Source organism: Rissa tridactyla, chromosome 6 (assembly GCF_028500815.1).
Source record: "Rissa tridactyla isolate bRisTri1 chromosome 6, bRisTri1.patW.cur.20221130, whole genome shotgun sequence".
Classification (NCBI taxonomy): domain Eukaryota; kingdom Metazoa; phylum Chordata; class Aves; order Charadriiformes; family Laridae; genus Rissa; species Rissa tridactyla.
This window is the reverse complement of record NC_071471.1, coordinates 61048182-61062399: the sequence shown is the minus strand read 5'-3', so window position 1 is coordinate 61062399 and position 14218 is coordinate 61048182. Positions and strand designations below refer to the sequence as shown.

Here is a 14218-nt window from a genome sequence, read left to right as displayed (position 1 = left end):
GCTGGCTCAGAGCCTTTTCTGAAACTTCCAGTCCCCAGCAAAGGAGAACAAAAATCCAAACTTTTTCTAGCTAGAGAGTTGTTACAGATTTTGTCAAGCAAAGCTAAGGCTTAATCAGGACACAAGTAGTCTTGTTATTGTTAACGTTTGTGTAATGGTTATTATTTAATGCGCATGATGATTAAGGGCTGGAGCTGTCTCTGATTGCAGTCAGTGGGAACTGAATTAAGGTCTAAATCACTGTTTGAACCCCACTTTTGATTTCCTGAAAAATAATGAGGCTTTGAAGGAACAGCGTCTAATTTGGCTATCACTGGAAATGAGTGTTTCTCTTCCCTGATGCATCTATTAACTTGGAGGTTAGGCAGCTAACAAGAAACTGGTTGTTTAACCCTTAGCTTTAATCTAGGGTTATGACTTGGATGATTGGACCAAGGCAGAAACAAGGGTGATTGTCAGAGATGCTGCTGAGGCTGCTGTACAATGGGATTGGCATATGCTTGCCATAATTCAGACTATCCATCCCCAGCAGTGCCAATCCAGAGGAACCTCAACAGTGGAAGAAAAGCTTAAGTCTATAAAACCCTTATTTGCGGTGCTCAATGTCTTTATGTTGTTGCTTGTTAATTCAGAGTGAACAGTCATTTTCTGAGTCAATCCTACATTTCTTTTATTAACGGAACACAGTTTTTATTAGATCAGAAGTGATAACATGTCTCAGGATGAAATGAGTTTTTAAAATTTCTTAATTAATAAGGGAATATTGATCATTAAAAGTGTCAATTAAACAAATGTGCATAAAATGTCCGATATAAAGGAACAGCTATAATTAGTATGCTGGCAAACACTATTATCCCATCAATTAAAGTCTCTGTATCCCACCCAAAACTGAAATGCATCCTTCTGACCAAACCAGGAGGTTGTCAGGTACCAACGAGAACAGAAGCAAGTCTCTTGGTGCAAAGAAGTGAAATAAAGGGGTCAGAAATAAAGAACTCATACGTACCATGGCATTGATTCGATAAAATAGTAGATTTTCTTTCAAATTTTCAAGTTTATTTAAGGGAAAACTCAAAAATGCTTTCAAAATGATCAGCTCTTTTTTTAACCCCTTTGTATCAATCTGTCTTTTACAGGTCCATGATGGGGTCTGGTAGAGAGCCTGATCTCGTGCACCTGGAGGCAAAGACAGTGGATGGTCGTAAGTGCATCAGCTTCCAAATATTGTGGTATTCTGGACTGCTCTCATAGTCTTGTAACCACGCAATATCGTCATGGAAATCTGCCTTCTCTTTAGTGATTAACTCAATATGAAGGGTTTTGACTGTTCCAAGTCAGGTCTGTCAGAATAGAAATCTTGCCAGTAAGGCAAAAAATCGGGATTAACCGGCTGTGAAAGGAGCAGAGAATGTGGTAAGGAAGGATAGGTGAAAAATTGGAATTAACCGGCTGTGAAAGGAGCAGAGAAAGTGGTAAGGAAGGATAGGTGATAAGCAGTAATTGGAGTTCGTATATACAGCACTTTTTTTGTTCATGGGAATATGACATTGGAGAGAAGTTCCTGGATCACAGAGTCTAGCTGCTGTTGTTTCACGCAGTACATACTATCACCTTGTTCATAGCTTTACAGTTTTAGCAGACCAGGGATACTCTGCCTTAGGTACTACCTTTGAAAATACCTCATTCTCTCACATTAGAAACCTTTCAATGACCAGCCTAAATTTATTCTTCACTGTTATTGCTTGTTCTATCATTGTCCTTCGCTTTCATCAACTCCTCTCCCTCCCTGCCTTGCCTCTTGAGGTCCTTTTCTCCATTCCAGGAGCGTCCTTTACTTGCAACTCCAAAATACTCTCATAATTGGCTGTGAATTCTCTGAGGCACCCTGAGCCACCTGCTGGCCTTTCCTCCTCCCACCCATGCTCACTCAAGGTTTATCTTTAAGCTCCACTGCCTTTGCAGATCTTTCTCCATGGATTTCTTTTCCACAACACTGGATTGCCTCAGGCAGGCATCACACCGAAAGCCTGGCTGCCATAGATCTTGTCATTGTAATTCCGTATTGTTTCCTCTGTAAATAGCAGCTTTGCTGCAACATAACAAGCAGATTTTTACTATTTGCAATATATAAGTATTCATGATGCAGTCAATTAATTCCTTTAAAAATGGATAAAATTTTCCCCTGAATTGTACCCCTAAACGCAGTGGTGTTGCTGAAAATGTGTATTTTGTCATTGGAAAGTTAAAAACTGTCTGAAAAGGTAACTGTAAAGTAATCAGTTTTTTAACTCACTGAAATTTATTATGAAAGAGAATTTTTTGGAAGATGCATTTTGAAAAGAAACAGCTGCGAGATAGAAACCATAAAGTTTTAAAGGTCTTTCCATTTCAAGATATGCAAGATTAGTAAAAGTGAAAGAATGTATTATCTCTATTGCTTATCATTTGTGTCCTCTGATTATTATTTCTCCTCTCAGTTTCACTTACCTGAACATGGTGGCAAGGCTGGGAACATGGGGCTTTCTATTTCTCGGGACATGCTAAATGAGGATGAAATATTCTAGCAGGATGGTGTCTGTTTCAGCGCAAAATATTACTGTTATAAGGCATTAAGAATTTGAGGTCACTGAGACGAAGCACTGCAATCAGTGTTTACAGAGCTATATTCTGGTGATGCTTCTGAGGGATATTCAGCTCACAGTGGGCAGAGAAGGTGCCATGCTCCACCTGCCGTGAACGGTCTTGTTTGAGTTCTTAGATACATAAGAACATTTTGCACAGCTATAGCACGTTTCTGCAAAAGACTTCTTGAGTGCTTAACAAATAAGTAAGCTTTATTAAAGCTCTTAAGGTGGAAACCAAAAAACAGGTACATGAAACTGGCCTCACCGAGGAGTCAGGCATATTAGTAAAGAATTGTGGAATAACAAATTATTGCTCATCAACTGAGCTCTAGTAACTGATTCTGTGCACTTATTTTGGCTTAGTTATGAGGCAGCACAACTTAAGTGTCTCTGTTTAGGCATTGACAGAACTTCTAGTGTAAATATAGCAGTGGTGTCACACCTTCAGCCAGTGGTGACCCCTCTTGCAAACCAGTCATTCGCATGAAACTTCTGATGATGATTCAGGAGGTCCCCAGCTCAGCTCATTGGCAATATGAGAAAATGTGTTGGATTTTCAGTAAGTGCATACTCTTGTGCATGGTGAGACACTGGCCTGGGTTGTCCAGAGAAGCTGTGGATGCCCCATCCCTGGAGGTGTTCAAGGCCAGGTTGGACGGGGCTTTGAGTAACCTGGTCTAGTGGGAGGTGTCCCTGCCCATGGCAGGGGTTTGGAACTAGATGATCTTTAAGGTCCCTTCCAACCTAAACCATTCTATGGTACGATTCTATGATGTGCTCTGTTTTGCCTGTTGTTCCAGGGACTGTTGGTCTCTGGCAGAGGACAGTGGGTAGCTGGAAGCAGGAACTTTGCATTTTTTTGCCAGAAGACATTTGGCAGCACTGCAGGACACAGGATTTTGAGACTGAGACAGGCTAAGAATGTATACGTGGTCCTTTAGTTACCACAACCAACTTGGTATATTCATGTCTCTTGGCTACTAGAGCTGCCTTCTAAATCAGTCTCCTTTTCCTGGAAAAAGTAACTATGACCCTCTGGTGGATAAATAAACCTTTCTCTTCTGGAATGAAGCAGGTGTGTCCTGCTTCACCCCATCACTCCCACAGGCAGCAGGGTGATGGGGTGAACTGTGCTGAATTGAGAAAGATACCTTTATTTGAAGCAGGGGGTAATTTGCAAATGTTTTTTCTTGGGCTTTTTCTTGTTTGTTTGGTTTGGTTTTTTTTAAATGTTCTTGCATTTACTTATTTATACTTTGTTTGGAATATCTCTTTTGAGAGTTAACCAAGTGTAAAAATTCAATAAAAGGATTAAATTTGAGAAGGTAGATGAAGGCAGACTTGCCAAAACAAGGTACAGAGAAAGAAGGAAAGAAAGGGAGGTGGTGTGGAAACCACCACACAATCTGTGCAATAATATAAAATATCCTGAAGTGGAAATATAAGGGCTAATCAAAAACCTGCTGAACTCAGCACAAGTGAAAAAAACCCACCTCGTTCTTGTGCTGGTATCTTTTCCAAGAGAAGCTGAGTGGTACAACTGCAGCTTTAGGTAAGAAGAAGTGGAAATGTCAGCAGAGTACAATGTTAACCCATCTCCCTGGCAGCGTTGTCTGAGAACATCTATCAGCAACAGCCTTAGTATTGGGTTTTCCCTGCTAGAACACCAATAACTCTCTATCTCTGCTCCCTGATTATGGTCTGCCTGTGCATTTTATTTATTGCGTTTATATACATAATGTAAAAGGTTTACAAGGACCAAAATAGGAGTCTCTTAGCAGGCATAAATCAGTATAACTTCAGCAGCACGTTGATTTACACCTGCTGAGGATCTGGCTAGCAATGTTGTACCTGAGCTCACATTCTCCCTAATTTTATTTTTTTCTTCTCAGGATCCAGAAAAATCTGGACTCCTTCTGAACACACTGTGTCTCATCAAACTAGAGTGCAGGCAGTGATGAACAAACTGAGTACAGACTGTGCAATTTAGTTGTATTGATGGAGACAGGTTTTCAGGGCTAATGACTGCCATTTATGTTTTCAATCCTGTTGTGTAAATTTTGGAGAGTACCAGGCAAATTTTCACCTCATCAAATGGTTGTGCTTATTTTTTAAAGGCTTCAGGCCCAATCCGAGGCACGCTGGGACTGAGAGCACAGTAGCAAAACTGATTTTTCTGGTTGGAAGAAGTTCATATGAACCTTATCTCACATTTCCATTTGTACACTTGGGTGTCCCTGGTGTTCCACTTCGATTTTGGAACAGGATCAAAGGCAAGCCAGCAAAGTCAGCAGGAATTGTGATATATTTTTTTTTGACTGGTTTCAGGTCAACACCCCAGTAAGATAATTAATCCCCTACAGTTCTTAACCACACGATAAGCTCCTCTTAAATTCACCGCCACAGTCAGCAGGCAGTGACTGGTGGGAGTGAAATCTAGGTTTGCTCAAATGCAGCTTGAAGTGCTTTCAGAAGGTGTATAAACTTAATGACAAGTGGGTTTTAGGTTTGTAAAGAATACACAAGTCCTGAAAGATCTTTAATTAATGGGTTTCTCTGATTTGAGCGAAGGAGGGTTACCCCAGTAAGACATGGGAGATAATTTTTATTCAGCTGATCCCTACTGTGGAATCCAGACTGTTGGTGAGAATTACAAAGATGAATTCCTACTAGGCATTTGGAAACTAGCTGGGTACCCACTGGCCCTCCAGAGCATTGCAAAGCTGACTCAGAGGACGTCTAAGTGACAGTTTCGAGAAATGCAAGTCAAGAAAACCCACTGTTACATTTATGAGATATGCATTCGCTTATGTAGATAGATGCCAATTGATTTTGAGTACAGTTTCATTTATGTAATTTTATTTTTTTTTTAAAGTGGGGGTGAAAGAATCTAAGGGGTTTTCTAATGTTCTGGCAAAAATTTAGAGAGCTCCTTATATTTAAAAATACTTTTGTTTCCTTTGCTTTTCTTCTGCTGTCCCGATTTACACAGTGTCTTTTCTTATTGAAAGGTAATTTAGGTGCCACTGTGATTGCAAGTAAGACCAAAGCCTCACCTGGGGTCAGCAGGTGTGCTCTGCTTGCTGATCAACACAGACTGAGCACCTGGCCAATGGTGTCTGAATCACAAAGTTGTGCTAGGACTTTAATTTCTGTTTTCACAGAACATGACTAGGAAGAATAAAATAATCACTGCTGTGGAAAAAATGAGTAGGCAACCTAGCCTGACAATCTTTTGCTAACATAGCTAGAGTGGTGAGTTAATATCCGGAGTGTCCTAAAGTGTTGGGGTTTTTTTCCTGATGGTGATTCGTATTTTTTCCTGATCATGATTATTATAGTCCTGGAGAATGACATCTGTTAGTTTCTCTAATTATATCCTTATGCCAGAAATGGCAGAGGATACACTTCCCCATGTAAGGAAAGACTCCTGACTCTGATGTGCAATGAAGAAAGAGTAGCAGCAGGATAAAACCAGATTTGTGAGTAGTTAGTAAATGGGATGGCTTCATTCCACTGATCTTCATTACTAGTTAATTGCTTTGTAGTTGCTGAGTGCTGGAGAGTTATGAATGTGTTCTCATACCATAAATGTTTCACAAATCAACATGCAGACCAGATGGAAAGGGATAAAGAACGGTCATTTTTTATGTTTCTCAAAAAAGGAGTAGAAAGATTAATGTATGGGAGGCTGTGGATGCTGAAGGTATACCTGGACGGCCAAGGCACCTGGGCAAATTCTTACAATCTTTTCTAGGCTTCTGTTATTAGTCACTGTTGGAGAGGGGTTAACAGGCCTGGGTCTTTCAGTGAGATATGTTACTGCTATGTTCTTACAGTTCATTAGTCACAGGATGCCATTCGTCCTTCAAAAGCAGAAACTATCCCTAATGCCTAAGCTGCTCAGTAATGAACTAGGATACTCCATAGTAAATCTCGAAGACAAACAAGTCATAGATTGTGGGGATGCTCTTTGCATAAACTCCTGATTTGGCCTTAGTGGATTTATTTGTAGAGAGAAGGACACATTCCTCGATGAATTAAAGACAACAGAAATAAAAATCAGGAGGAATGATACATTCACAGTGAGTATAGTGGATATTTTCTCTGACTCTTCTTGCGATCAAATAAGGTTTTTGAAAGATATACACGCAAGCTTAGACTGGAAAGCAGTGGGTATTATGATTTGATGTGTCATACAAAATAACAGTTGACAACAAAGTATCCTGAAGAAAGTCCTACTTTGCTTTAGGACAGGGTTTGAAACTCTCCCCTGTACTTTTGCAGAGGCTCATCGACCTCCAGTAACCACCAACAACCTTCCATCTCCACCAGCTGAGCCAAGAAATCTCTCTGGGACAGGCTAGATGCATTTCCCTTGAGAACATATTAGGATGGAGCTCAAGTAAACAGAAAAGACTGAAATATCTCATGGCACAGGGTCCCTCCGGCTCTTAACTTTTGCTGTGTGTTAGCATTTGCAATTCTCTTTCACGACTGAAACAGATTAATTTTGTCAGAGGTTTCCCTTACAAGATGTCTCTCCATTCTTGTGTTCTGTGACTTTTCTTGCTTCCTCTTTAGAAATAGCTGCCTATCCCCAAGAAAAATCCTACTGTTGGTGTCTAAACCTGTCAAAATCAAAGTGTCTGGGGGTGTAAGAGCTGGGAGTTGCTATGTTCTTCTCTCCAGGCACAGCGTGACTTTGTTGTTGTATATTAAAAACAGCAGCTGTTGTTGGAGGTGAGGGTTCTGGAACTGAAAAGCATAATGTCCTAATTACCTATGGCAGGGAAAACATCTGTGCGGGAAAACTAATGAAATTAATTCCAGAGCTTAGCAACTGAATACATTAATTGACATTAATTAATGCTAAATTACAAAGCTCTGCCAATGGAATCACATAAAATGTCCATGAGAATCAAATGCCGAAACAAAATCCTTGAGTTAATGTGAGCACAGCAAAACTTCCCTTAAGAAAAGAAGAGGGATCCAGGCTCTGCAAGAAGCCTGTTTTCCTTCTTTCTGCCTCCCATGGCAGAGGGAGATTTCTTGGTGTGCAGATCTCAGGGTTTGGCTGTTTGGGAGATTAGCTTAAGCAATTTCAGTGCTCTGCCCTTTAGTAGTTATTACTGGCATTTTAGAATTGAAGCCATGGAGAATTGCACTGTAAAAGTTCACAGGAATTACCTTAGTAAATCTTTATCAGTGGTACAATCACTGCTGTGCAGGCTCCTGCGATCCCAGCAGAAATAGACATAGTCCCCATTCCTCCTTTAAAACAGGATCAAAAAAACTTCAGTCACATTTAATGGATGCCAACTTTAAAATCTTTTTGGAGATTTTAAAATCTCTTTAAAATCTCTTGTGGAGGAGATTCCTTAATCATTTTTGCTGGCTGGTCCCAGCAGCACCCATCCTGTCACCTCCCTGTGCTCTTGGGATAGAGCACTGGGAAGTTGCATGGGAAGTCTCCTCTTAGTGTCCCCAGGCAGCCGGTGTGCCTGTGGAAGTAAATGGAAACAATGGTGGTGGGGCAAAAAAAAAAAAAGGAATCAAGGTGGAAACAGAGTTCTGATCCTATATAGCTCCGTGCTGGGTGATTTGATCCCATGTGTGAAAAGACACCCAGTTTTACCAACAGCTCAGGGAGTGGTGGGGCCAGCCATTTCAACTGATGCCGCTTTGTTTGAGCTGAGGATTGTCAGGCACTTGTCTGGAACCTTCTTGAGACAGAATGAGAGGGGATGAATGTGGGGGCAGGTGTGGGGGGGCTGTCCTTCATGATACAGTGGATTGAATTATCAGGAGGAGTGGGAACTGGTGTTGCAGGTGAAGAAATGCATGCCCGTTCTTCATCTTATGACTAGGAGGGCACATGCTGCACCACACGGTGCTATTGGGTGGTGGAAGAGGCTGTGGCCCCGTTGTCTCCCTTCTTCTGGGAGCAGAGGGACAAAGGGCTGAAGAGCTCTGAGAGGGAACTTTCCTGAGCTCACTGGAATGAGCAGCCTGGGAGTTACGTCGTTCCCTGCCCTCTCGTGGCTAATGTGGAAAAAATCATGTCTCTCTGAAGGGAAATGCATTTCAATCATGCTATCTGGGCTGTTTTAATTAATATTTTGCAGTGAGCTGCGAAAGCATAAAATGTTATAAACTGCAGTGACTAATAATACTTAGCAATTTATATATTCCAAGAACTCTGCAAATGATGGGGTAAAATCATCCCTTATCAAACTTTCCTGAAGGTTCGTTACCCTGCATGTCTGTTTCAAGCAGAAGTCAACAGCCCTTAGAAGCAAGGAAGGAAATGTCAAATCATAGATTTTAATTAAAACCGAGATTAAATATGAGATGGTAAAAATTCAGCCATTTCTGTTTCAGTGTAAAATGCTGCTTCTCTGATCAGAAGGTGGTAATTATATCAAACAAGAGGCTGTGCTTCTCCAACAAGGAGAAATATTAGAAGTAGTTCTAAAATTAAATGTCATGTAGTATTTCTGTCATGTAAGTGCTAATGCTAAAATGCCAAAATCCTCCTTCCTGTAAATCGGCTTCGTCATTAAACAAAGTGCAACTTCTTAATTGATCTGAAAGAGCCCAAATTGAATACTGAGAATCTGGTTCTGTATTCTAGGATAAATTATCACCATGAAGAAAATCAAACTGTTTTTCTTCAGGTGATGGATTATGAGATGAGCACCCTGGACTGCTTCAGAATGGGAGATGAGGATGTCCCATACAGTGACAGTGGATGAGATGGCTTTAGGGCTGCATTTAGGCCATTTGCTTTGGAAGATACAACTGATTGAAACTGCTAAGGTCTTTAGTTTCAAGAGTGTCTGGAATGATTGCCCAGGTTTGCCGGAGTGTATCTACCTACACTGTCGACAGAGAAGTTGGTAAAACCCCTGAACAGGAGGTGGGCTGAATTACTCTGCAGAGTGAAAGTGCTGTAGGAAATAGAGGTGTGCCATGTTCTGGGTTCTCAGTGGTGACACTATGGGGCAGGTGTCCTCCGAAGGTGTCCTCATACTTGTGTGTGCCTTATACCTTGGTCATGTTCTAAATAAACTCAGCATGTGACTGTGGAGAAGCTGTCATGCTCTACAGCAAATCCCACACCGTGGGGATGACAGGGAAACTGTAGATGCTCAGCACAGAGAGTATCTGTCCTGCAGCATAGACACGACTCTTCAGACCCATAGTTACTTTGGGAATCCCAAGACTTGGGCTGTTTGTTGTTTCCATAAAGGGTCCTTCACAGCTCTGTTGTTCCCTCACTCAGTTCCTTGCTTTAAGAGTAAGCCTGGGTAGCATCCATGGAGACTCAGCAGGGCAGGTAACAGTGCTGAATAATAGGCCCTTGGCTAGGTTTCTGTCAGACCTAAGCCACAAGCATTACATTATCATAGAATCATAGAATGGTTTGGGTCGGAAGGGACCTTAAAGATCATCTAGTTCTAACCCTCCTGCCCTGGGCAGGGACACCTCCCACTAGACCAGGTTGCTCAAATGCCACCTTCAAATGCTGCTTCTGGTCTCCTTCCAGCGTGGAACCACAAGAGTGGCGTGGAGTAAACAGATTGCCTGTTCTGGGCTCTCTCTTGATATAAAGGAGCAATGTATAGCTCTGATGTAGAATGGAATGAAAGAAATAATGGGAGGCCAAGGCAGTTGAAAAAGGAAGGAACTTAAAGGAAGAAAGTAATCAAGGGTGGATTTATGAGTGGTGTACGGGAAAGAAATGTTGTGTTGCACAGAATATATAGTGTCACTTCATGTCACGTGAGGCTGGGAAGCAGAAATGCTGCCTCAGCAAATAGGTTTGTGACAGTAGCAAGAATCTGTGCTCAGGATTTCAAGAGTCTTGGTTTTGTTCTTTTCCTTTCAGATGCCCAATACATCACCTGCAAGATGCAGAACTGCAGTGAAGCCACTCGCAGCAAACCCTTTCCGGGCTATATTGACCATAACTCTCTGATCGTCCAGGATGATTATGTCTTTGTTCAGGTGCAGAACACCCTCTTCTCTTATTTATTCTATTGTTTTATATTATATTGTTCTATATTATGTTATTTTCTCTTCCATTCCTTTGCATGTGTGTTAGCTCCCAACTAATCAGGCAACACTGGATCCAGATAATAAAGGCACTGAGTGGATGGTAGCAGTTGATTACAATACTAGTAGTGTTCCTTTTACCTCTAGTATCTTTCCACTGTACGCTCATAGAGTTCCTGCCTGGAGCATCCACCATATGCACTGGGGTGCCCTGTGCCGCTCCCTGCGATCTCATCAGCTCTCTAGCGTTACTGCTCTAACCCCCCAGCTTGAAGTGGTGTGTCAGTCATCTGCTATTGCAAGGGAGTAGACCAAAGCTTTTTGGACCGTGAGAGGGAAATAGGAAAGGAGGGAGGGAGTTGGGGGAAGAACCAAAGAAGGCGAGTAATCAGGCTTTATTGTTATGCCTCAGTTGTGATTATAGTGAAAAGGCTGAAGATGAGATGTACTCAGCCAAGCTATTTCAGGTGAGGGCTGGTGAATAGATCTGAACTACCATGGGTTTCATTAGCCTGCTGCCAGTGTCCATGTAATAACAGCTGAAGAGGACAAAAATAACAACACAGTTGTAGGGAACATGGTGGTGAACTGGAAATCATTAGGACTAAACTGGTCTTCCAGACAGTTTATATTCTGCCATGCTTGGGGGTGGAGCAAAGAGAGAGGTCTGATATTTAAAATTGGGTGAGTTGATTGCTAATTACCTTCAGTTAATGAACTCAGTCATAAACACCAGTCTAAATCATCCACAAATAAATCTGGGACATACGTTCCAGAATAGCTTTTCTGCCTAGTGTGTCTGAAGCATAAATGAAAAGTTTATGTGGTAAGGAAAACAGGGGCACGCATCACTGTTCAGCCATGCTCTCTCATTTCAAAATGACTGTGTGTTTGTGACTCGAGTGACACAGGAGCTGGGGAATTTCTCTTCATATGTGAATTGATTCATTACTTCATCACTAATGCCTTGGTTTTGCACTCCTCAAGTTTGTTAGTTTTTTCTGTTCTGACCTGTTGTTATTACACTGTAAAGAAGCCAATCCCTTTGCCTCATCTGAAGTCAATGCTGGGAAGATTGTCTACCTTTCTGGATAGCCCTCGTATTTTGATGGTTTTCTCGTCTATAAACTGTTGTATAGTGCTCCCAGTGCTGTCGAATTTTGGCTTTGTTTCACCTCTGTGCTAGCCGCACGGTGTAAGGAGGAACGTGTGAGGAGAAGCAGCCTTTTATGATGTTCCCCTTAATGCCCAATGGGACTTTGCACAACTTTATATTTTCATGTTTGTAATGCAGTTTGAGAAGGTATCATGTAGTGTTTGGAAAGCTCCTATTTTAATCCTTAAACTTCTTAAGATTCTTAAACAGAAATAAGTATAACAGGCCAAAGAAATAGTACTTACCAATCATTAATAATTGACACAGGTATGAAATAATAATATTGTAATCCCTGGAAACAACCTCTGCTGTATTTGAAGTAGTCAGTGAATTCACTGTTGGCTGGTAATTTAAAATGCAATTCTTCAAGCGGTTACATATGTATCTGGATGTATCTGGCTGGCAAGAAGCGGCTAAATAACACGCCACGGCTGATGCTGGACCCTGCCTTATCCCAGGCACTGATCTTCAGAGGATGAATAGCCCTATAACAGACAGTAAAGGCTTGGAAGAATAGATGAACACCCTGAGCACCCTCCCCTAGCCTTCCCTACCTTCCTTGATCTCCATCTAGCTTTTCTGCAACTAAGGCATTTGGAATGAGAGTTAGTAGACTCAAAAGCACGAGGATAAGGGAATGTTGGTTTATTTGTCCTACTACACCTTGGTTTATTTACAAACTCACACTCTCTCATAAACAATGCTTCTGTCCTTCCTTCCTCTAACTTTTGCCCAATTCCCTTAAAAAAAAAACAAAAACCAAAAAAAAAAACCTTGAAAAGCTTTAGAATAAGAAATAGTTCTTATTTTACTTAATCTGGTATGAACCTAGCCTCTGTGTGTCTTGCATTTTAAATAACCGCAGTGCATTTTAATACACTTGCTACTAAAGAAAAGTCTTGATAAGCCCAGATATCAGGCAATTAAAGCAAAGTTCTGCATGGAGAATCCCTTGGAATATTTGTTCTTCAGTATCTTTCATCCAAGGATTTCGAAGTACACATTGATTATACTTCAGCTGCACTGGAAGCCAGATAACTCTGACGGCTTTTTTCTTTCTATTTTTTCCCCCCTTTAACAGGTGGTAGGAAATGAAACCTCGCATTGCTCTAACCCAGCATTTTCAAGGTCTTGCCATCAGTATTTAGGCACTTAAATAAATGGCCAGATTAACTGAAATACCAAATCAACTGAGCTGCTCTTGCCTTCGGGAGCTGTGAATGCTTAGCTGATCTGGTAACAGATACATATGATGTCTTCTACAGAGCCACACAGGAACCAAATCTGGAGGCAAAAATAGAAATCAAGCGTCACGTCTGCCAATCTGCTGATCTAACCAATAGCCTACACAGCAGCTCCGCAAGTAGCAAAGAACAGACTGTTTTGTGGTAAGGCAGAAGAGAGCTGTGGTATCAGCAGGTGACATAATGGCCCAAGTGAAGCCAGGACTTCACTTCTCCCAGGCTTTCATCTGAAATTCTGGCCTTTGTCTCTCTTTGCAGAAAATGAGATTCCTCTTCCTTTCTTTTTCAGCCACCCTCAGCTGGATCAATGTTTACTCATCAATTGTAATAGTGCTGCAGTTTTAAGCCATTGCCACCAACACTGTGGTATTTTCCTTGACATGTTTTGCTTTATATTTTCCCTGATGATAATAAAAAAAAAAATTAAAAAAATCCTGGTGATAACTTTCCTGCTTCTCTCATAGTTGACATCAGGAGGAAGACCACATTATTACGTTTCTTATAGGAGGAATGCTTTTGCACAGATGAAGTTGCCAAAGTACTCCTTGCCCAAGGTAGGTTGCTGTTGCTGGAATGGCCATATGAACATACAGATATTTAGATTGTACAGAAATTGTTGAATACAACACAAGTAACTGCAAGATGACATGCAATGAGTGAAAACGTCATTCTTCTTTAACAGAACATTTGCAAGCAAGAAAGGACTGAAAACAAAGTCAGCGCTTTGGCTAGTCAAGGGCATCAGCATGAAATGTAGACAGATTACCACAGTTCATGTCAATTACCATTTCTTTCCAGTGGTTAATTAAGTTTTGGAGGGGACTCTCTTTTCTTTTTTTTTCTTTTTTTTTTTTTTTCTGTTTTTGTGGTCTTCAGATTCCCTTCTCCTGTCCCTATCCTGTGTGGGTCGCTTTTTGTGCTTTGCCTCATTAGCAGATTTTAATGGGAACGAAGCAAAGAGATGTCTTTGTGTGTCTGCTCCATATCTTCCCTAATTAAGAACAATGGTGAATTAGCATTGGAGCTTGAAAGACCATTGCTGCTTCCTGGAGCTGAATTTTTGTTGAAAGACCTATATAAAATGTTAGCTCCATTTTGAAGAAATCACCATTTTGCAGCTGGCCTCCTAACAG

The 14218-nt window shown here is 41.2% G+C and overlaps 1 protein-coding gene across 1 annotated transcript in view; it reads left to right on the top strand.

Moving 5' to 3' along the window:
* The window catches only part of LOC128911172 (VPS10 domain-containing receptor SorCS1-like), a 303650-nt gene that overhangs the window by 216718 nt on the left and 72714 nt on the right, over positions 1-14218 (top strand). The window contains exons 6-8 of the mRNA XM_054205538.1: positions 1137-1201; positions 10519-10637; positions 13550-13639. Of these exons, the coding sequence (XP_054061513.1) occupies positions 1137-1201; positions 10519-10637; positions 13550-13639 (274 nt within the window). The remainder of the gene's footprint in view (positions 1-1136; positions 1202-10518; positions 10638-13549; positions 13640-14218) is intronic.